At 40.3% G+C, this 25,682-nt stretch overlaps 1 protein-coding gene across 3 annotated transcripts in view; it reads right to left on the reverse strand.

Moving 5' to 3' along the window:
* LOC124782429 (protein MTO1 homolog, mitochondrial) overlaps positions 1-25,682 on the reverse strand; it is a 91,170-nt gene that overhangs the window by 25,964 nt on the left and 39,524 nt on the right. For all 3 annotated transcript variants that reach the window (XM_047253941.1, XM_047253939.1, XM_047253940.1), the window contains 2 exons: positions 15,018-15,130; positions 4,254-4,399 (listed from right to left, as the gene is read on the reverse strand). In XM_047253941.1, coding sequence (XP_047109897.1) covers positions 4,254-4,399; positions 15,018-15,130 — 259 coding nt within the window. The remainder of the gene's footprint in view (positions 1-4,253; positions 4,400-15,017; positions 15,131-25,682) is intronic.

Genomic DNA, 25,682 nt, shown 5'->3' on the forward strand with positions numbered 1-25,682 from the left:
CGCCTGCAGCTTAGAATCGAGCGCAAAGCAAGTGGAAGTTCGGAAAAATGTTGGTAGGTGCTGTTACAACCAACTTCTGCCATCGAATATATGTGGCGATACACAGGCATGCTTTGCAGGCACAAAGATAAATACTGGCGCCAAAACCTCTGCATCAGTAAATAAATTAAAAGAAAAGGTAGAAGAATGTAAACATTATGCCATGTATTCTTTCGTGTCTGCTGCTATCTCATTTACATCCTGTCTGCCTAATAAACTATGAAACTACAGTGAGACAACAGCAAACGCCGAAGAATATACATATCATGTCATGTTTATATTCATATTATTCTTATGTTGAATAGTGATACAGTCAGAAATGAAGCACGGCAACTGACTAGATTTTTAAATCTAAGATGAATCTAATTTCTGTGCAAAATGTAATGTACTAAAGAGGCGTCTGCAAAGATTTTCAAACGGAAAAAAATTTTCGCTAACTCTCATTCAGAACATCTTCTATTATACGCAGTCTATTATTCGATTCTTGTTGATCATTATCAAAGAAAGCTGCAGTGTAAGCAATAACGAATAGCAGTCTCTTGCCATTGTTTCGCTTACGAGACATTTCCTCTCTTTTTTTTTCTTTATTGTAAGCCGCGGAGCACGCACAAAAGCAAACCATGCCGCGAGCGACGACAGGTCGTAAACACTCATTATCAGAATGCAACAAACAATGCATGACAGAGTACAATAATGCATTTTCAGCTTAGAGCAACGTAAAAGAACAAAGATAACGACACTTATCAGATCAAAGCAAAATAAGCAATCGATTCAAACCAGACGAAGCACGTGAAAAAGGAAGGGTACCCATATAAATACGGACGGAGCGTCTGACACATAACAATGGCTACTTGGTAAAGCTTAACTGTTAAGCTTCTAACTCGCACCAAACTACTGTAGCTGTATCTTCATCCATTCAACTCCAATCGTGTCTCATGTTACAATGAACCAACTTTGTTTCGATTTGGAGGTGCGGCCTAAAACTTTTCTCTCCCCTTGAATTTCGAGTCTCAAATTTCAGGTGCGGCTTAGATTGGGGAAATTTTTTTTTCCTTGATTTCGAGTCTCATTTTTCAGGTGCGGCTTAGATTCGAGTGTGGCTTAGATTCGAGTAAATGCGGTATATATGTGGCTGACATCTGTATCTTTGCCTGAAAACTTTCTTGCAGGTGCTTTATTTACATTTTGACAATACTAACACATACTAGTAGATGGAAGGTTGGATTCGCAAACCTTTACGTGGAAGTCAAGATTTATATGTAACAGGTGGTGGAAAAACTGTGTTTAGGAAACGGAGGTTTCATGGAAATCGTTTTACCAACAAAAAAGAGGGAGCAGCTCAAAATGAAGAACATAAGCTCTTAGCTTCAGCATCAAAACTTGGGGCAGGAGAATTGTACAGGTGCGTTAGTGATGTTGATATGAATTCCACTGGATTCACACTTATTTATTTACAGCATCTCTGCCAAGCTATAAAGTTTTCATGTTTATGTGTTAACTGTAAAAATATGGAATTCAGGATTGTTGTTGAAGACAGAAGAGTGAGAATAGCTTGTGACTTTAAAGTAATTTGTAATTCATGTGGCTATGAATTTTCATTTCCCTCCTCCAAAAAAACTGACACTGGTACCTACGAAAGGAATTTTAGGTTAGTATATGATCTGAGATGCCTTGGACAGGGCAGGGAAGGAGGTAATTTATTGTGTGGTTTTCTCAACAGGCCTCCACCTTGTGCAAGGTTTGAAAATATAAATAAAGAAATGTCCGTTGCTGTATGCGATACTGCCAAAGTTTCTTTGAAGAAAGCAGTGGAGGCATTGGTGAAAATAAACAAAAAAGAAATAGATCCTGGAGTAGATATTCATGACAGTGAACCTCCTACAAATGTTACTGACATGTGCGTGTTCTGTAGATGGGATCTGGATGAAAATGGGTCACACATCTCTGCATGGAGTTGCATCTGTTATTGGTTTTAACTCAGGTAAAGTTTTAGAGGTAACTATTATGTCTAAATACTGCCACCAGTGTGCAACACAGAAAATGTCCAGCAATGAAGACAGTGACAAATTGTGACAAGAAAAGCGTGCAGTAGCATGCTCTAAAAATTATAGTGGCTCAATTGGGGGCATGGAGGCTACTGCAGTTGTGAGGTTGTTCTCCAGATCTGAGGACCAGTATGGTATTAGATTTACTAAATACCTTGGTGATGGGGACGCCTCTTCGTTCAAAGCACATAAAAATCCGTAAAATACAACAATAGAAAAGTTGAAATGTGCTGGCCACATCCAAATGAGGCTTGTTGGTAGGCTTTGTCACTTGCTGAAAGAGAAGGAAGGTGAAGTACTTGAGGATGGAAAACCACTAGGAGGAAAAGGCAGCCATACTCTGAAAGAAATTGATTCTCTTCATTTTATGGGATAGCTATCAGGAAGAAAACACATAATTTAGAGGCAAGGAGGTGTGCTGTGTGGGCAATTTTTTTCCACAAACTATCCACTGACCAAGCACCAATGCACAATCAGTGTCCGAAAGACGATTGGTGTAAGTTCCACAAAAGAAATGAGATGTATTCACATAAACACTCATTACCAGAACCTGTTATGAATGCAATTAAGCCACATTCAGGTTTCTTGCAAACCCTGATTTATTGAGGAAGTGTCTTCACGGAAAGACATAAAATGCAAATAAATCCTCAATAATTTAATTTGGATTAGATGCCCAAAACGGACATTCTGTGGACTTGAAGTACTCAAAATAGGCGTCTATGATGCAGTTTTATGTTACAATAACAGAAATAATGGCAGAATTGAAGTGTTGAAGAGAGTTGGTATAGATCCTGGTGTGTTCACAACAAAAGCATTTTACACCATAGACAGCTAACAGATCAGCGCGTTACCTGCAAATACAGGCCAGGCAGATTCGATAAGGGGAGAAGAGAAACCTGGAGGATGAGGAGTATCAGTATGGAGGATTTTAAAATTGAGGTAAACTTATTACATGTAATAGTATAAGAAGAAAATCTTTGAACCTCATTTTCTCTGTTTTACATTTTTTACATTATTAGAAGCCTTTTCTCAAAAAGTATATGTGCTAATGCTACGAAATTTTCAGGAAGTGTTAACAACCTGTTGCTGTCTCCCTGTAATTAAAAAATATGAGATCTTGCGATTGCATTCTGATTTTTAGATGATTATATGCAGAAAAAAGTTAATTTTGGATGTGCAGAATTAAAAACTCTGTTAATGATAAAATTTGTACCATAAATTAATAACTGTACTTCAGTGGTTTTATAATCTATTCAGGACACTACAATAAAATTTTCAGATCAATTGCATGATTAGAATCTGAGTTACGGCTTTTTATAAAAAAAAGACAATAAAAAATTAAAAATTAAAATTTCTGGCAAAATATTAATCCTGCATATTTTATTATAATTTTCCATTAAAACACAGCTCTTTTGCTTTACACATGCAAAATTTTAGATTTGTTCATTAGTAAATATGGCTGTAAAGATTTTTTAAATAAATGTTTACATTTTCCGTTATATCCCCCTGTAAGGCCGCCTTCATAACTTCTGCACAAAATAATTACAACAAAAATAAAAAATCAATCTAAAAGGTTGGTTTGGGCACCAGTGTGTTGCATTCTGCATAAACCTACGGGACAGGTGTTTGTTCACTAGCTCCTTTCTGGAGGCACAATTTTGGTGTACCTCACTAAGGTGACTTAGGGAAGAGGTGGAAAGGTTAAATACAGATGCCTGGACAGAAATTTTAGCCAACCACCTCCTGAATGTAAGCCAAACATCTGAACAATTCTGACACCTTGTTCCATGGTGTATTGAATATTGTGTGTCCTAGCTGTCTACCAAGATGTGAACCATTTATAATAGTTTTGGGGGTCCTAAAGTTTACAATCCACATCATTATATGAAAGAAACAATTATGTTTCACACCAGAGACATTGGATCACTAAGTAAGTGGATTACTCCATCACTACTTGGTTCAACAATTTGATACTCTTAAAATGAAAATAACACAAATTGTAACATGTATTACTTATCTGACATGAAACCTACAGAATCATATTATTTGAAAACCTATGTTGCAGGTAAACTTTTTGTATAATTTTAAACAGCATTTACACAGGTGGAGAAGTACAAAGTATGAAGTACAGAATGTGAGAGACAAAAGGAAAAAGCATACGGATTTTACCTTAATACCTTTGATTCAATTGATGGGCAGTAACGGGGACCAGTGACTTCTTCTCTTACATGCCGATTGACATGAAGATTCTCAAGGATTATTTTGTTTACCTTCTCATTTGTGAAGGTCAAGTAACAGAACAGTTGATCTTCGGGCTGCAACAATAAAATAATGTTCATAGATCTTTCAGTTGTGGAATGTTCCAACTGCATACACAAAATCAACACAGATGAGACTACACAGGTGGTCTGATGAAATGATTTGTGGCATTCCTGTTGTGTTTGCTACTGGACCCTAAAACTAACATCACATACTACTTCAGCAGTCCACCTGTACATCATCTTCAGATGGGGCACAGTTGCTGAGTCTTGTCAAACTGACATGAAGCTTGAAACGGTGTAACAAAGACAACACATTTTACAGACACTCTGCCAAACCATGAGGTTAATATCATTTTCAGAGAAACAGAAGAAATAATTTGCGACAACTATTTCAAGAGCTGACACTTTATTTATATATGAATCCCTCAGCTGAATTTAAACATCTTTACTCAGATGCAGATGAATATTGCATGTCATTTTAAAGATTGGTGAAAGAGTATAACAGTAACTACCTGCACTATTAATTATTTAATTAATTGTATTATTTAAAACAGTTTAAAAATAAAGGATTCTTCCACTATGTTAGTAAAAAAAAGTATAAAACGTCTAGACTTTCTCACTGAATAGAATCTGAATGTTACTCTGCCATCATTTATTTTCTTTAATGATTAAATGAGATCTATTACACAATTGTGGCAGCATCACTGACTGCAATGCGGTAACTGCATCACAGAGGTTGTCTTCTAATTTGCAGCTCTTCTTGAGCCTACAACAACAAAGCACTCACAACTTACAAGCTACATTTTACTCACAACTCACTACAACCATGATTTGTAATTCAGAGGAAAGCAGCACTCTTATTCTTATTACATGTTTTGTGTAGAGATGCCTGCATTCTTAGTCACAATTTATAATCAAAGATGGCATAAGAAAGTGCTTCATATTAATCATATTTTAGGAGGATAATGTATTTACACTCAACTTGAAGCTGTTAAATAGTGTCGGCTCTAAATGATTAGAGAAATGGTTTGGTTAGGTAATGTTTGTTAGCTCAAGAATTAATCAAGTAACTTCTGTGGAGCAGTCATTGCAAAATTTCACAATGAAGAGGATATTTGTTGCAAAATGGCATGTTGATCTTTGGCAGTGGTCCATATCGATTGTTATGTATTTTACTGAGAAAATTTTCATGGTCATTGCGAAGCCCATTCAACAAACTGTCTACACATGAACATCCAACACAGAATTGTTAAACATATTATGAAATGACGATATGAATTTGGCTATTTCTAGATACATTAAAATCATGTGCCTCCAAAAAATGCAGTGTTCCAAATTTCCCCTCACAATGAAAGATTCACTCTACATTTGAATACTTATTGAATCTCTTGCGGCATTCATATTGATGAACATTGAATCTTTTAAACTAAAGTCAGGAATTGGATCAGCAACACATACTTCACTCCAAACAACTATAAGTTCCTAACTTGGTTTGCCATTTCTCCCCACAGTCTTTTTTTTCCTTCCCTTTTCTATTTACAATCTGCAGTTTCTCAGTATCTCCACCAGTATCTACTTTTTTCCAGAAATTCCTGCTACCCCTATAATTCTAGTACCTTTTTGCCTTTCTGTATGATTCATGTGCTGCCTTCACTACTTTGTCTTTCCAAACCACCCACTCATCTTCTACTGTATTCCTTTCTCCTGTTTCACTCAATTGTTGCCTAATGCTCCCTCTGAAATTCTCAACAACCTCTAGTTCTTATCTCCTTAATTTTCTACTTTTCTGTATATTCCTCTGTTTTAATCTACAGCTCATAACCAATAAATTATAGTCCAAGCCCCTGAAAATGTCTTACAGTTTAAAACATGACTCGAAAATCTCTTTCTTAGATTATAAAATTAATCTCAATCTCAAACCTTCCATTGTCTAGTATCTACAGGTCTCTTCCACATATACAACCTTCTTTCATGATTCTTACACCAAGTGTTAGCAATGACTAAATTATGAATAGCTTTGTAAGATAAAATAAAGGAGGTAGTACACAATCTATTAAGTAAAACGACAAGGCCTAGTATAAATCCTTGGATATCACAGGACATACTGAATTTAACTGACGAGAGAAATAAATGCATTGATGGAAAAAAAATCTCAAAACCAAGGAGGAGTTATGCAAGATAAATTAAAATTGTTAGTCATGTTTTTATGTTAGAAAGATGATGTCTATTTGAATTTCACACCAGTCACATACGAGTTGCGCTAGTAGTACCACTATGAGGATGCAAACTAGGTTTGTTTTAAATAGCCACTATGATGGCTGTGAGCATTAGTGACCTTTGATATTGGACTTAGTGAGTTGATGTTAGTCAAGAATGCCTTTAAGACAATGACGACGCCATTATTAACAACTCACTGAATTTGAAGATGGTAATGTACTACAGCTATGAGAAGCCCAGTGTTCCTTCCATGACCTTTCAGAAAGACTTGGCATGAATGTAGCCACTGTACACGATTGCTGGCACCGGTGGTCAGACAAGGGAATGGGAAGGGCAGATGCCGGATGGCCATGTGGCACTACCGAGAGGGAAAGTTGTCTGTTCAACGTATGGCTATAGAACATCATACTGCATCTGGAGCAGCAATCTGAGCAGCAGTCAGCACCACAGTGACACACTGAGCTGTTAAAAATCAATTACTTCAAGGATAGCTTTGAGCCAGATGCCCTGTAGCGTGCATTCCACTGATGCCAAACCACTGCTATTTGCAACTTCAGTAGTGTCAAGTAAGAGCTCACTGGAGGTTGGAGTGGAGGTCTGTTGTGTTTTCTGATGGAAGCCGGTTCTGCCTTGGTGCCAGTGATGGCTGTATGTTGGTTATAAAGAGGCCAGGTGAACATCTCCAACCAACCTATCTGCAGCCCAGACACACTGGACCTACCCCTAGTCGGAGGTGTGATTTTGAATGATGGCAGCAACACTCTCATGGTTGTTCCATGCACCCTGACTGCAAATTTGTTTGTCAGTCTGGTGATTCAACCTGTTGTGCTGCCACTCATCAACAACATTCCAAGGGGTGTTTTCCAACAAGATAACACTCACCAACATTCCGCTATTGTAACCCAACATGTTCTACAGAGTGTCAACATGTTGCCTGTCTACAACTGCACCTGTATGGGACATCACTGAAAAACAACTTCCACAACCAGTATTAACCATCCCTGTATTGACTGACCAACTGCAACAGGCATGGAACTCCAGCCCACAAATTGACATCTGGGACCTGTATGACACAGTAGACACACATTTGCATGCTTGCATTCGATATTCTGGCTGTTAATCCAGTTGTTAATGTATCACCAGTTCACAACTGCAATGACTTTTCTCATGCTTACATTAACCTGTGATCCTGTTATGTTAATCACTTAAATATGTTACCTACGCAAATGTATTCCCAAAATTTCATTGCTCTACGTTAATTATTTCTTGATGTTGGGATTTTTTTCCATCAGTGTACAAAAATGCAGGAAATGAAGCAGTACAGGAAGTGCAAAATGGCTAACCAGGAATGGCTAGAGGACAAATGTAAGTCAACAGAAGTTTGTATAGCTAGAGCAAGATGTATACTACTTCCAGAAAATTAAAGAGACCTTTGGAGAAAAGGGATGCAGCCATATGAATATCAAGGGCTCAAATGGAAATCAAGAAAGCATAGAACGGAAAAAGAACTTGAAGGCAATATTATATGGAAGAGTTGGGTTGGGTTGCTTGGGGAAGGAGACCAGACAGCGAGGTCATCGGTCTCATCGGATTAGGGAAGGACGGGGAAGGAAGTCGGCCGTACCCTTTGAAAGGAACCATCCCGGCATTAGCCTGGAGTGATTTAGGGCAATCACGGAAAACCTAAATCAGGATGGCCGGACGCGGGATTGAACCGTCGTCCTATATGGAAGAGGAAGTAGGTGAAGATGAGATGGGCGATATGATAACGTGAGAAGAAATTGGCAGCAGAGCACTGTAATATATGAGGTGAAACAAGGTCTCCTGAGTAGATGATATTCTCTCAGAACTGTTGATATCTTTGGGAAAGCCAGTTATGACAAAACTATTCAACCTGGTGTGCAAGATATATGTGACATGGGAAATACCCACAGAATTCAAGAGGAATGTAATAATTTCAGTACCAAAGAAAGCAGGTGTTGACAGGTGTGAATATTACCAACCAATCAGTTTAATAAGTCATGGTTGGGAAACGCTAACACAAATTATTTACAGAAACATGAGAAAACTGAGTGAAACCAAACTCATGTACGACCAGTTCAAATTCTGGAGAAATGTTGGGACACGTAAGGCAATACTGACCTTATTACTTATCTTAGAAAATAGGTCAAATTAGTGAAAACCCACATTTATACCTTTTGTAAGCTTTAAGAAAGCTTTTGTCAAAGGTGACTGGAATACACACTTTGAAATTTGGAAGGTAGAAAGGATTAAGTGCAGAGAGCAAAAGGTTATACAAAATTTGTACAGAAACCAGATGCATGAAAGGGAAGCAGAGGTTGAGAAGAGGTGAGAAAGAGTAGTTGTCTATCCCAGACATTATTCAACATGTAAACTGAGCAAGCAGTAAAGCCTGGGAAGGAATTAATATTCAAGAAGAAGAAATAAAAGCTTTAAGGTTTTTGCCAATGACATTGTGATTCTGTTGGAGACAGGAAATGATTCGGAAGAGCAGTTGAATGGAATGGACTGTGTCTTCAAAGGATGATGTAAGCTGAACACTAACAAAAGCAAAACAGGAGTAACAGGATATATTCAAATTAGATCAGGCAATGCTGAGTGAAAAAGATTAAGAAGTCAGACACTAAAAGTAGTAGATGAATTTCTGCATTTGGACAGTAAAATAACTGATGATGTACCAAGTAGAAAGACTGGCAGCGGGAGGAAAAGCAATTGTCAAAACCATAAATGTCTTAAGACTGAACACATATTTAACTGTAACAAAGTATTTCTGAAGACATTTGGCTTGAATGTAGCCTTGTAAGGGAATGAAAAGTGCATGATTAACAGTTCAGACAAGAAGAGAATAGAAGCTTTTGAAATTTGATGTTAAGAAGAATACAGAACATTATGTGTGTAGATCACATAACTAATAACCTAACTAAGAACTGGTGAGGAAAGTAATGCGCATTACTTGACTAAACAAAGGGATCACTTGATAGGACACATTCTGAGACATCAAGGATTCATCAGTTTAGTGTAGGATGGAAGTGTGGGAGGTAAAAAATTTACAGGGAGACCAAGAGATGAATACAGTAGGTAGATTCAAATGGCTGTGGCAGGCAATAGTTATTTGGAGATGAAGAGGCTTGTACAGGATAGAGTAGTGTGGAAAGCCGCATCAAAGCAGCCTTAGACTGATGACCACAACAGGAACAACAACATATGATTAATTCCTATTTACATCCTGTGGTTCCTTTGGAGTACATTCTGATCCACTGATATATAGCTACGAGAGATGGACTGAAAAAGGAAGCAACTGGAATAAACGAGAGAATGGTGAAGACCAAATTACCACCGAAGAGGAAAACAGAGGATATTACAAGTATACCACCACCTCCCTCATGATGCGCAAAATTTCAGAGATTGCATGTCCACACAGTTCACAGGTCCATTTATAAAGCTCACTTGGATCGGCCCATTGGCGCCCTCTGGTGAGCTGCCAAAAAAACAGCATTATTTAAGCAATCGCAAAAGACTACTTGGCCTATTATGTACTTTGTATTACTGTTGTCCAGTCAACGCGCTCAGTGCTATGTACAACCTGTATCTTATGTGCTCCTCCATAAAATACCACATTCCATAAATCATGTTTGTTCTTGCTATAGCACCCTCCACCTCCTTTTCCTGATCTAGAGTACATAAGAGGAAAAAGAGGAGTTTGAAGATTATTGCAGAAGCGGATGACTGAGCAAAACACTGTTGCAATAGAAGGCATGAAATCACATGTTGGTGTAGAGAGACATGGATAAGAAAATGTACGGTACTTGGAATAAATGGCTGGGAAGGAGATACAAAATGGACTCTTGCAAAAAGAAAGGATTGACGGTTGGAAATTCTTAATTTGATAAGAGAGAAATTATCGGGTGACATGGTATATCAGTGATTGGTCTAAAATGTCAGCAACTGACTGTATGTTAGTAGAGAAACAGTGGATATATCAAGCTGATACCATGATAGGCGACAGTGACCATTTTCTTCTCCCTTAAATGCCTTATCCTTCAAGAACAATGGTGATCAATAGCATCATCTGTTGACATTTTGAAAAAATGGGACTTCTGCTGGATGTTCGCATCGTTCTCGCACGATATTTCGACAGTGTAACTCGCTGTTTCCTTCAGGTGCTACCCGAGAAAGGTCCTTGGACAGATCAGGTTCAGTATTTATGCCTGTAAGGTGTTGGGCACTCCCTAGTCGGTCCGCACCGCATCACGTGTTCCCTCTGCAGTCTGCACTCGCCAGACGCAGCTCCCATGGTCCTCTCTAGTAGCTGGTGTTCCAAATGCTGTCTGCGCCCGGCTCGACCACTCTCTGGGGTCGCGGTCATCATCTATAGTGACTGGTGCTCTGTATTGTAGCTGTTTCCAGGGTCCAGGTTTCTTGCTGAGCACTTCGTAACTGGTCCATGTTACATTGAGTGTTTCATTCGCGGTCCACACCTGCCATGGTCCCCTCTGATTGCTGGTGGGAACACCAGCCTGGCTCGATGCAGCCATCCTCTAGGGCCAAGCTCATCATCTAAGGTTTTTCAAAACTGGTCTGTAATGTCTGGTGTTCTGTCTCATTGCTGTTTCTTAGGTTTCCACTTCTGTCTCTTGCTGGGCACTCCAAGAAAGCATGAAGAATTACAGTGTCATCCGTTGTTTGTCCATGGCTTTACTGAATAGCAATTCTGTGCTCAATCCAAACCACTGTGCCTGCCAGACGTGGCTCCAATGGCTCCCTCTGGTCATTAGTGTTCCTGACTTGGACATCCTCTAGGGTCGTGGTTGTCAGGACAAATCTGTAGTGTCTGGTGCTCTGTCTCGTGGCTGTATTCTCAGTCCCCACTCCTGAAATCTCGATGTGTTTCACGTTGCATTTTGAGAGCCGGATCCCAGGCCGTGCTGAGTTGGTATCCAGTATCACAGTTTATGATATTCTCTGCGATCTCGATGGACTCTTTTATGACACTATCACAATATCTAGGGGTCTATGTGACAATTTTGGTGTCATTGTAGTTCATCGAGTAACCAAGCTCTAGAAAGATCTCCAAGAAAGCATGAAGAATTACAGTGTCATCCGTTGTTTGTCCATGGCTTTACTGAATAGCAATTCTGTGCTCAACCCAAACCACTGGCTTAATTTCTTTAACCAGCACAATCTCCTATGTCCTGGGCCATGTCTGCCATCAATCTTTCCTTGAAATATTAGTTGCAACAGCTTCTATTAATTGTTGTTGGGCATTATATTGCCCAAGTATTTGAGGCTTATTCTCTTGATGGTAATGAGGTTTACTAAATCTTTGTTTATATGCTGCAGTACTGCCACATCTGTGACTTAATTTCTCCGCGGTATCACAACATTCTTTGATATGCTCACATTTCAAATTCCTCCAGTTTCTTTTCTAATTATGCAGTAAGTGCCCAGGACTCCACTCCATAGAGTAGGATACTGAACAAGTAGCACTGAAGAAGTTGAGTGAGAAGTATAATACTTATGTCACAGCTAGCCAGAACTTCCTTAATTTTCTGGGAAGAATTTCAGCCCTGTTCAATTCCACAGAAATTTTTTTTGAGATAAGTCCCAATTATTGTTGATTTGAGGCTCCATATATTTATATGATGGAATCCTTTCTATCTTATCATTACTGAGTGCAAGAGTGCCTCAAATTTGATTTCAGTTTCTGGTTATAATTATCCATTTCGTGTTCTTGATGTTTAAACATAATTCCATGGCATTGTTCACTTCAGTAATAGTGTTTCGTAGTTCTTGCTGATCTTCCAACCTACTTGCAAATAAGATAATGTCATCAGCACATCTGATGTTATCAATGATAACTCAGATTAACCACCAATCCTTAAAACTTTCTACGAACAGCAACTCAAAAAAATCTTTTCAGAAGAGATGTTGAAAAGTAATGGCGAACTCGCAAACTCCTTTCATAATCTACACTGCTTCTGACAGCTTGACCAACAACACACACATTATCTCTTTGGTTCCAGAACAGACGTACAATCAGTTGGATGGCACATACATACAGTCCTTCTCACCTAAGACATGTATCAATTTTTCAATGTCAAAAACTTTTTCATAATCAATAAAACAAGTATAAACATCACAAAACTGTTGGATCAATACCTAAAGACTGAATAATGTCTTCAGCATGCTGAAACCACTCCTCAGTCCAAACCAAAAGTCTTCAATCCACCCCTTACATTTACTGTATATTCTGAAATGCAGTATTTTAAGGAATAGCTTGAGGGCATGATTCACTGAACTGATTATTCTGCAATCATTGCAACACTATGCAATGGACTTTTAGGGCCATGATACAAACATTAGTTTGAGCCAGTCACTTGGTTTCATTCTTCTTTGATAGACACTGTTCAACAAACCAATTAGTAAGGAAAGAGTCCACTGGCTGTTAGCAAAGGACATCAAAAAATGAAGGCAAGAAAAGAAGCAGAAAACCCATAAATATGAATAAAAGTACTGAAGTACAAGACACAGAGTTGAAGAGACAACACCAAAAATTAATAACTTAACCTCATTTTTTTAGGTTATAATTAAAACTCTATGGCTATGTTCATAATTACCCAAGTGGAAAGAAAAATAGGAGACAGAATGACAACAATATCACTTGCTGACGATTTGATGGTGTGGGGGGACAACAAAGAGGAAATACAGAAGCAATTAGACATTTGGGAAGAATCTGTGCAACAGTATAGGCTAAAATTTAATCCAAAGAAGTGTGAACTGGATACAGGCAGGGGAGCAGTTGGTAAACATGCAAAGTTTCAATTACTGGTGCGAGTATAATATAAAAAAAAAAAAATAAAAAAAAAAAAAATGGAAGAAGTGACAAAGAAGTACATGAACATGCAAGACTAGTTGGCAGCTTTATGAGTAGTGTGAGAAGAACAGCATGGAACAAAGAGGTCTTCCAGAAAAGTAAGAAGGAGATATACCAAACATACTATGTAAGAATTGTAGGGGGAGGGGGGGATACACAGAAATAAATTATGCAACAGAATTGATTACCTGTGATTACCTTCAAAAGGTGAAATGTTTAATAATACCAACACACACACACACACACACACACACACACACACACACACACACACACACACACACACACAAAGTAAAAGTGATGATACTATCCTAGCTTTTTGCACTACAAGTTCTTCGGGCTGCAGAGGCATAGGCTGGGGAAAGTGGAAAAGGAAGGGCAGATCACTTAGACCCTGAGATAAGTGCGGTCCATCCGTAGTGAGGAAGTAGGCAGATGCAAGAGATGAAAACCGTGAACAAGAGACCAAGGGGAAGGCCGTGGGACAAGTGGATAACACGAGTAAAAGAAAGTGTTCAGAAGACTGGAGAGGACAGGGCCAGAATAATGAAAGAGAGATGTTGCTCTGTATGGGCCTCCGCAGCAGGTTCCTGGTTCCTGCACCCATGCTGACTGCTGTTCATCAGTGATTAAGGATGGCATTTGTACTCCAATTCTACCACTGGATGTCCACAGAGTGGCAACAGATGCCCTTTTCAGATGAGTCATTTTACATAGATCAGACACATAGCTGCTGGTGTGTATGGCCCTGCAACAATCATCGTAAGAGTCTGGGTTGCAGGAGGGAGCATTATCATCTGGGGAATGTTTCTGTGGCATTCCCTGGGCAATCTCATCATTCTGGAAGGCAGAATGGGTCAACACAAGTATGCATCTACTCTTCGCAATCCTTTCCACCTCTAAATGCAGTTTGTTTTTTCCTCGACACAATGGCATTTAACAGCAGGACAAAGCAATCTGTCACACAGCTCGCAGAGTACGTGCATGGTTCAATGAGCACCAGGAAGAGTTTACCATGTTCCCCTGGCCTTCAAACTCCCTGGATTTAAACCCAACCAAGAATCCATAGGACCATATCCAGTTGGTACCTTCCAGAACCCCACTGCCCACCGACTCTCTTTCTGCACGTCTGGGTTGCAAAAGTTGGTTATTCAGGCTTTTGACAGGTGGTCACACTAATGTGACTAGAGTGTGTAATTATTGGAACATGGATGCTTCACTTATGAAGGCGAGTTAGAGAGAGAGAGAGAGAGAGAGAGAGAGAGAGAGAGAGAGAGAGAGAGAGAGAGAGAGAGAGAGCTGTGACGTTCTAGTGCTGCACCTCAACTTCTCTCCACAATTCTATTCTGTGTGCTTCTAGTGTATCACATCTCTCTCTAACTGTTATGAGTAGTGAATCTAAAATATTCTCAGATCACTTCTTTTGTCAATACAGCTACATATTATGTAACAGCTACTCTCGATTCAAGTATTACTTATGCACTTTTGAAGTTAAAGGAAATTTTTTATTATAATAAACATTTTTTACTTACACCAAATACAAAATAATGTGATAATTACCTTTATCCACACTGATTCATTCATAAAAGAAAATGGCATTGGTGGATTGTCACCAGGTTGCTTCACACAGACAGAGAAATCAATGGTCCTTCCATCAAGACGAGGTGGTGTTCCTAAGTACATAAGAAGAAAACCTGAAGTATCTGCTGACTCAAGAATGAAATGAAACAGCCTTTAAAAACAAAACTGCAATTCACTTTTAATACAATGTAAGATTTCAGTAATCCTGTCTAACGAGAAATTTAATTTCGGTACACAACAAAGTATTGATTGTCTACTATATCATGCTTACAGAGCTTTCAATAATTTAAAGCAATGTAATATGCCACAGAAATTCTACATTTAATATTTTAGTGCAACTGGCTTCAACAACAGAAGTTTTGCTTCTTTAAAGATACTATAACATCTTGTTCTTGCTTTGCATTGTTGACCAATGCTCATGTGCTAACAGTAATGGTGAAGAAAACCATCACAACCACTACACAGGAATTTGACTCAAAATTTCTAGTTGGTGTGATGGATTGCAGTTAGCTCTAAATGTAGAAAAATGTAAGTTAATGCAAAAGAGAGTACGAAAAACAATCCCATAATGTTCTAATAAAGCATCAGTAGTGTGCTACTTGACACAGTAAGGCCAATTAAATATCTAGGTATTTAGAGAACTGGCCTTTGAAGCTGACTGCCAAATGGTCCTAGTGCCAACAATGTAAGGACCATGAAGATAAAGACAAGTTAAGCCTTATACGGAGGCATACACACAGTCATTTCTCCCTCACTCTACACTCATGCTCATAAATTAAGGATAATTGCAGAATGTGATGCCACACAACATGGCACTGCACAAAACTGGCGTTAATAGCATAGGCACACAGGGAACATACGTGACACAGATCTGCAAGTCCACAGTATTGGTGATAAGTTGAGAAAACCATCCCAAAACACATGTGCTACAAAACGCCACAGTTTCCTGTGCATGTACCCCGACATCAATATGGGATATTATCACCACGCACACATACACAGGACACACAATGGGTTGGCCTACTCTGGATCAGATGGTTGAGCAGATGCTGGGGTATAGCCTCCCATTCTTGCACCAGTGCCTGTCAGAGCTCCTGAAGTGTCCTAGGGGTTTGAAGACGTGCAGCGATACGTCAACCGAGAGCATCATAAATGTGCTCGATGGGGTTTAGGTCTGGAGAACAGGCAGGCCACTCCATTCCCCTGATATCTTCTGTTTCAAGGTACTCCTCCACAATGGGAGCTCGGTGGGGCCGTTTGTTATCATCCATCAGGATGAAGATGGGACCCACTGCACCCCTGAAAAGGTGGGCATACTGGTACAAAATGACGTCCAGATACACCTGACCTTTTAGAGTTCCTCTGTCAAAGACATGCAGGGGTGTACATGCACCAATCATAATCCCACCCACACCATCACACTACGACCTCCATACAGGTCCCTTTCTAGGACATTAAGGGGTTGGTATCAGGTTCCTGGTTCATGCCAGATGAAAACCCAGTGAGAATCACTATTAAGACTATACCTGGACTCGTCTATGAACATAACCTGGGACCACTGTTCCAATGATCCAATGACAATGTACTGTGTTCTTGACACCAGGCTTTACGGGCTCTCCTGTGACCAGGAGTCAGTGGAATGCACCTTGCAGGTCTCTGGGCAAATAAACCATGTCCGTTCAGTCATCTGCAGACTGTGTGTCTGGAGACAACTGTTCCAGTGGCTGCGGTAAAGTCCTGAGCAAGGCTACCTGCAGCACTACATGGCCGTCTGGTGATATATTGGTCTTCTTGTGGTGTTGTACACTGTGGACGTCCAGCACTGCAGTGCCTGGACACGTTTCCTGTCTGCTGGAATTGTTGCCATAATCTTGCGATCACACTTTGTGGCACACGAGGGGCCTGTGCTACGACCTGCTGTGTTTGACCAGCCCTCATTTGCCCTAGTATTCTACCCCTCATACTGTCATAAATATGTGTTCTTTGAGCCATTTTCAACACACAGTCACCATTAGCACGTCTGAAAACATCTGCACACTTACTCGCAGCACTGTACTCTGACATGCACCAACACATCTCTGCATATGTGGATTGCTGCCAGCGCCACCGTGTGGTGAATGCAGGTCAAATGCACCGCATGGTCATACCCCGAGGTGATTTAAACCTGAAAACCACCCACTAGAGTGTTGTTTCACTATGTATCTGCATTATCCTTAATTTATGAGCACAAGTGTATTTGTAAGCGGAACAGAAAGGGAAACGACAATGGTGGTACATCGCACCCTCCACCACGCATCCTACGGTGGCTTGTGGAGTATGTACGAAGGTGTAAATGTAACTGATAAATGTAAGTATACACACACAAATCCATTCACACTTTCTGACAAAAACGTTAAGCACTCACAAGGGGAGCAGGAAACCACATGAAACTTTACAGATTGAGAAGGTCATGTTATTTTATTTTCAGTGGTTACAAAATCGAGTCAAATTTTGCAAAGAATTTGGCTGTATGAGCCCACTTATCAATATCACATTGCACCCATCTCTGGGATGGACGCATGCTCTGATTTGGTTCGGCAGCAATGTAAGCTGTTGCACGACTGTTCTAACTGATATTCTGGATACTGACAATGGGACAGAGCTGGTTCCACACATGTTCTGTTGGGGACAGATACGGTGATCTTGCTGGTGATGTTGGTATCTCAACAACACACAGACAGTCGATTCAGACGTGCCACATGTGGAAAAGCATTTGTTGTTGTTGTTGTTGTTGTGGTCTTCAGTCCTGAGACTGGTTTGATGCAGCTCTCCATGCTACTCTATCCTGTGCAAGCTTTTTCATCTCCCAGTACCTACTGCAACCTACATCCTTCTGAATCTGCTTAGTGTATTCATCTCTTGGTCTCCCTCTACGATTTTTACCCTCCATGCTGCCCTCCAATGCTAAATTTGTGAGACCTTGATGCCTCAAAACATGTCCTACCAACCGATCCCTTCTTCCAGTCAAACTGTGCCACAAACTTCTCTTCTCCCCAATCTTATTCAATACCTCCTCATTAGTTACGTGATCTACCCACCTTATCTTCAGCATTCTTCTGTAGCACCACATTTCAAAAGCTTCTATTCTCTTCTTGTCCAAACTAGTTATCGTCCATGTTTCACTTCCATACATGGCTACACTCCATACAAATACTTTCAGAAACGACTTCCTGACACTTAAATCTATATTCGATGTTAACAAATTTCTCTTCTTCAGAAACGATTTCCTTGCCATTGCCAGTCTACATTTTATATCCTCTCTACTTCGACCATCATCAGTTATTTTACTCCCCAAATAGCAAAACTCCTTTACTACTTTAAGTGTCTCATTTCCTAATCTAATTCCCTCAGCATCACCCGATTGAATTTGACTACATTCCATTATCCTCGTTTTGCTTTTGTTGATGTTCATCTTATATCCTCCTTTCAAGACACTGTCCATTCCGTTCAACTGCTCTTCCAAGTCCTTTGCTGTCTCTGACAGAATTACAATGTCATCGGCGAACCTCAAAGTTTTTATTTCTTCTCCATGGATTTTAATACCTACTCCAAATTTTTCTTTTGTTTCCTTTACTGCTTGCTCAATATACAGATTGAATAACATCGGGGAGAGGCTACAACCCTGTCTCACTCCTTTCCCAACCACTGCTTCCCTTTCATGCCCCTCGACTCTTATAACTGCTATCTGATTTCTGTACAAATTGTAAATAGCCTTTCGCTCCCTGTATTTTATACCTGCCACCTTCAGAATTTGAAAGAGAGTATTCCAGTTAACATTGTCAAAAGCTTTCTCTAAGTCTACAAATGCTAGAAACGTAGGTTTGCCTTTTCTTAATCTTTCTTCTAAGATAAGTCGTAAGGTTAGTATTGCCTCACGTGTTCCAACATTTCTACGGAATCCAAACTGATCTTCCCCGAGGTCCGTTTCTACCAGTTTTTCCATTCGTCTGTAAAGAATTCGCGTTAGTATTTTGCAGCTGTGACTTATTAAACTGATAGTTCGGTAATTTTCACATCTGTCAACACCTGCTTTCTTTGGGATTGGAATTATTATATTCTTCTTGAAGTCTGAGGGTATTTCACCTGTCTCATACATCTTGCTCACCAGATGGTAGAGCATTGTACTGTTGAAAAGGACACCATGATACTGTCACATGAAAGATAATGCATGAGGAAGTGGGATGCCCGTGATGTATCACTGTGCCATCAGAGTTCTCTCAATGACTACCAGTTGTGAGCAGAACTCAACCCAATTGCTCCCACACCAATTTAGCAGGAGTAACATCGCTGTCTCTCTCTCCAAAACATTGGAAGAATGGGACCTCTACCCAGGTCACTGCCATGCTCACTTATGATGGTCATCTGGTGTAATGCAGAACCGCAATTCACCACCAAACACAATGCATCTGCAGTCCATGCTTCCTGGTCACAGCACCGACCCCAATGCAGTCACTTGTGTTGCGGCGTTAACGGAAGCCTACACATGGGACGGTAATTCCCTAATTTCGCTGCTGCTACTCTCTGATCAGAGGTGTGGAATGCCATGAAAAGTTACATGGAGTCCATTACCTGTTCCAGACAGTAGGTGCAGATGTAAATGAGAGAACTGCAATTCTAATCATTTACATAGCCACTGACAGCGTGCGTGAGTATGAAGTTAGATTGATATCTGGCATGTTTTGTGAGTGCTTCACTTTTTATTTCATCACCACCACCACCAGGATTTCCTTCCAGTGAGCTTCCATTGGTTTCTGTCCTGGTATAACTTTTCCATCTCTTCTACATCCCTTGTTACTCCTCTCCTCTTGAGATCTTCCTTAAGCTGATGTGTCCATCTCTTTCTAGGTCGTCCAACCGGTCTTATTCCCGGTACCTCCATCTGCAAATGTGGTGTGGAGTTCGAGTTGGGTGCATTCGCTTCACATGACCGAACCACTTCAATCTCAAAGCACTCATCCTGTCATCTGTAGTCAATGTCACCTGCAGGTATCTCCTTACATAATCATTCCTGACTCTGTCTCTCCTAGTTTTTTGTAGAGCTGACCCAAGGGACTTCATTTCACATGCTTGTATTTGACTCCCTTCTCTCCTATTTATGACACAGGCCTCTAGACTATACATCATGATTGGCAGGAGATAAGTTTTATACATGGTCTGTTTGGCTCAGATTAGATTTCGTACTTGGTGGAAGAAGCTAGTTCCTTTTGCTATTCTGTTTAAGGCTTCTAGTTTGGAACTTCCATCTACCCAGATAACTGAAGCTTTTCACACATTAAATCTTCTCCCCCTCCAGTATGATGTGACATGGTGTGGGTGTTCTGCTCATCTTCATTGCCACTTTCTTGTTCCTACTCATAGTTAACTTGAATTTTTTAAATTTTGTGTTCCAGTAATCTAGTCTCCTCTGAACCTCCATTTCCGCCTCTCCCCAAATGGCAATGTCATCATCAAAAACAAATGCATTGAGATCTTCATTTTCTTCTTCCTTGATTTCTTTCATGATTGTGTCCATAAGTGTAATGAAGAGTAAAGGGGAGAGTGAACTGCCTTGCTGAAAACCTCTCTTTGCCTTCAACCATTTTGATCTTCCACCTCCTACTTGCACACAGCTCTCACAACCATCGTACAGCATCTGGACCTTTTTAATTAATGAATCAGAAACATTATGTTTTCTCAAACATTCCCATATTTTATCCCTTGGTACATTGTCATATGCTTTTTCCAAATCCACGAATACTACTATCAAGTCCTTTCCTTTTTCCCAAAACTTCTCCATTAACTGACAGAGAGAGAAAATGAGATCTACTGTTCCCCTATTACTTCTGAACCCATGCTGTTGTTCCTCTAATTGGTGTTCTAGAATTTTCCGCAGTCTTTTTTCTATGACCTTTTCCATTATCTTAAGGCAGTGTGATAACAGTGTGATTCCTCGGTAGTTGGTGCATTTCTTTTTACTACCTTTCTTGAACAATGGGGACACCACCTTAAACGTAGCACTATCCGTGCGGGTGAGGAGGTTTGTGCGCTCTGGATCCAGAGGGCTATGCTGGCAGTAACGTAGCTACCAGCAGGGTCACCCATGCCAGACAAGCCAAAGGGGAGGAGCCAGATTAAGTGTGTCCCACAACGACCTATCATTAGCCTGTCTCCTATCCTATCCTATCCTATCCTAAACCTCTCCTTTTTCCTTACCATTACCTAACCTTGCCAGGGATAGGCGAAGTCCTTAATGACAGCTATGGCGGAGAAGAACATCTCTGGTATGGCCCAGCTGGCGGAGGAGGCACCCTTTCCCTCCTAAGGGCAAATGAGGAGTGGAACCACTGCCTTGTGGTGAAGAGGGATCTTAAAAGGCTGAGGGAGTAAACCTTGAAAGAAAATCCTCAGATGTGTTAGGCTTAGCAGGCCAGCAGATGAGAAAAAGTTGTTATTGCTTTAAATCAAAGAACGAGTCTCACTTTTTATTTATCAGGCAGTATATGTATATGGTACAATTATGGACACCGTACCTTGTGAAAATTATCAGAACTAGCTCTAGTCTCAAGTAAAAATGTACTCAACCAAAAGTTTGGTTTGAACAGTAGAGACTTAACAGGAATTTGCTAGGAATGCTGCAATTGTAACTGATATGTTCTGACATTCCTTCAATCTGAGAAATTTACTGTTGCCTGCAAGAGCTTACTAATATATAAAAATTTAAATGTGAAATAGAAGCACCAGGTGCTTGAGTGTGGATTATTCTCTTGACTCTTGAGGATGCCAGAGCTGGTGTCTGGTGCCAGGCGGAAGGGAGCCTCGTCCAGCCTGGCAATAATGGATCTGTCTTTCTGTAACCCATCTAAGTGGTTTGTGATGGAACTTTAATATGAGGGCTATACAGATTGTAACTTCAGATAGTAAGTGGCACTAGTGCCTCCATCTTGATGTCAGAGCCTCTAATGAATCATTCCGCATCAGGTTGTGATTGTTTGGGTTGCATGTTCTGTTTGAATATTTAAAATGTGAAGGAGGAGGAGGAGGAGCTTAATGTTTAATGTCCTGTCGATAAAGAGGTCATTAGAGACAGAGCACAAGCTTGCATTAGGGAAGGATGGGAAAGGAAATCGGACGTGCCCTTTCAAAGAAACCATCCCAGCATTTTCATGATTCAATTTAGGAAAATCATGGAAAATCTAAATCAGGATGGCCGTATGCTGGTTTGAACCATCGTCCTCGTGAAGGTGAGTCCAGTGTGTTAACCACTGCCTCACCTCGCTCTGTCCCATTTAAGATGTGTGCTGCAACACAAAATCCTGCAAGTTGTGAAGTACAATCAGTGATTAGGTAAGGCAAGAGATCAATTGGAATTTATCAGGGACTTTGAGTGGCATAAGGAATTGACATAAATAGTGAAACTGGAGTGGGACAATGGTGCATCTTGGTTATCAATGGCTACACTAATGGTCAAGAAGAAGTGGCAAGTAGTTATTGTTCTTTGGGAAAGACAGGCTTCTGGTGAATTTCCTCTAATGTGATGAAACAATAAATAGTTAGAGATATTCAACAACATTAAAGAAATTAAGAAGACTGATGCAAAATAAGAGTCTAAGAAATTCTAAGGGTGCTTTCATTCACAACAACGTACAACCCCACATGGCCATTAAAATTCGACGGATCTCAGATAGCTTCGGATGGGAGCATTTTGGCCATCCATTGTACAGTCCAGACAATGCTCCAAGCGATTTTCACTTGTTTCCACACACGAAGACCTGGCTTGCAACACAGTGCTTCGACAATGACGAGGAACTGCATGCAAGTGTGTGTGTGTGTGTGTGTGTGTGTGTGTGTGTGTGTGTGGTTCAAGCCTCAGGCAGCAACATTCTGTAATGATGGAATTAACAAGCTGGTGTAACTTTGTGATTTGTGTATTAATTTATATGGAGATTATGTTGAAAAATAACTCAGCGATGTGCCTTTCAAATGCAAGTAACAAAGGTGATTTCTTTCATTTCTTAATTTTAAAACGTGGCTTACTCAATAGACCTTGTACTCTGTCTTAAGGACCAGTGACTTTCCCAAGACCGCAAGTGTTTTCCAGTACCTGTTAAAATTAAATATGTGAACTTTCCATAGGAGTGCTATTAGTAGAAGCATACATGACTGTTGGAAATACTTCCTTTCTCCTCCTTATGACTGACTGGCTGATAGGCCTGAATATTAAAACAATTTTGCAGAGCTACTGAAAATGAACCCCTTGAGTGTGAAATCACAAAAAACCAATGATGTTTACGGCATTCGATGCCCCGTGTATTGTCAACCAAGTAATCACAATATTGGCTGCTAATGGCAACAGGGAGTGGGACTGGAGGTACCCAATGGTAAGTACAGCATGAGGCTACAGAGTGTAGTTCCAACTGCTTTGCTGAAGAATAACTCGCTACAGTGCTACAGGGCTACAGTGCTAGTGGTGTTGATACAGAGCAGGACAATAGCAATGCCAAACAAAACAAACATTGCATTATATTTACCACAATTCTTGCTGAAGTTGACACTTCGTCAGAAAGGAACCAAAGGAATTTCACAGAGTAAGAAACAAGGAGCAGATAAAATATTAGCCTTTCTGCATGGTGGTTCGCGTGTTGCACACATTCGACTGTGTGGAATTGTACATAAGAAGTACAATGATGATAATACATGATTAACAAGTGAAAATGATATTGAAACAGGCATTGATTCATGTTGTTCATCATCCTTGTCAGACAGTGAGCCACAAATGGTTCAAATGGCTCTGAGCACTATGGGACTCAACTGCTGTGGTCATCAGTCCCCTAGAACTTAGAACTACTTAAACCTAACTAACCTAAGGACATCACACACATCCATGCCCGAGGCAGGATTCGAACCTGTGACCGTAGCAGTCGCACGGTTCCGGACTGCGCACCTAGAACCGCGAGACCACCGCGGCCGGCGAGCCACAAATCCATTCTCCAGTGAAACATAGTGAAGGGCAATCATTGTCCAAGAACAGGATAGTAAACATAATTATGTATATGGAAGATCATCATCAGCAAAGTAAAAAAGCAACTGTGAACACATTCTGAATAAATTTGCACCAATATGACCATATAGTGCAAGAAAAACTTCGGATATTCAAGATCACACTCCATCAGTTCTCATCACCCCATTACACCAATTCATTCCATATGCATTCTTTAAGAGTGGCTACCTAGGTCAATTTACTGCGCAGTTTGTAGCCCCATAAGGTTCATCTTCGGTCTCGATGGTGCGAACCTTTGTGATCACTGTGGCCTGACTTTTTTTCATTCAGTGGTGATGGTGCAAGTTAATGGTTTGCTTTCAACATTTCTTGAGTGTCGACTATACCCATTTTGCAAAGTGTAGTACATACATCCCATAAAAGGTTGATCTCTGCACCTCCCAGACATTCATTCCTCTTGATGGGCAGGAGGAATGAATGTTTTTCCTGTCATAATTGTTAACACAATACATTCAAATGAGACTTACTAAAGACTGAACTTGTGACTCCCACTCGAGGGATTCCTTGTCAGAGATTGCAAAATCGCAGAGTTGGCTGACAGCCCTTGTGGGCGTAGGAGGCTAGTCATGTCTTCTCTGGCATGGAGCTAGAGTTTAGTATTTCTTAAGTAGGTAGTTAACCCTCAGTAATAAACAAAGCACTTTTTTCATACATGGAAAGGTCTCAATAATTCACAAGTGCAGTGGTGGGATTCCGACTGAGTCATTTCCAGTTTTCTAGGTGAGGGTTATAGTCAAGAGTGCAAATACATGCTTGTTAGAGGCCACATATCACAGCATGGAGCCATTAGCTAACAGGAGATGGTGTTTAATAAATGTCACGAACTTGGCAAGTTTAATTAAAGCCAATGAAGTATATCCATTTCTGTGGAAACATAAGGTGCAGTGTTTTTGTGTGGCTATACCAACACGGACTTACAGTTATTATCCTGTCCTGTTTCATATTTGTGGATATTTTTGCCACACATTGTTAGGAGCCAGCTGGAGGTAGTGTATTGGCTGTTGGTGTATGTTCTCCTGTCCAGTTGTCATATCTCTGAATCACTCTTGATTCAATCTACCACTGCACACAAAATCTACAAGTCATCATCATAAAATGCACTGCAGAGGACACATTGTGCTGTTGATAATCCTTCCCTTTCTTGTTCCACTCGCAAATGGCGTGAGGGAAAATCTTCTGTCTGACTTCCTTTGTATGAGCCCTAATTTCTCTCAGTGTGTCTTCATAGTCCTTGTACAAGATATTCATTGGTGGCAGTATGGCAGTAGAATTATCCTGCAGTGAATCTCAACTGTCAGTTTTCTAAACTTCCTCAATAGTATTTCAAGAAAAGAATGTCACCTTTCCTCCAGGAATTCCCACTTGAATTTGTGGTGTCACCGCCAGACACCACACTTGCTAGGTGGTAGTTTAAATCGGCCGCGGTCCATGTAGTACATGTCGGACCCGCGTGTCGCCACTGTGATCGCAGACCTAGCGCCACCACCAAGGCAGGTCTCGTGATACGAGAGTGGACTCGACCCCAGTTGTACGAGAACCAAGCTACCGCCCAGTTGTACGCGAACCTA

Source organism: Schistocerca piceifrons, chromosome 1 (genome assembly GCF_021461385.2).
Source record: "Schistocerca piceifrons isolate TAMUIC-IGC-003096 chromosome 1, iqSchPice1.1, whole genome shotgun sequence".
In the NCBI taxonomy this organism is placed as follows: Eukaryota; Metazoa; Arthropoda; class Insecta; order Orthoptera; family Acrididae; genus Schistocerca; species Schistocerca piceifrons.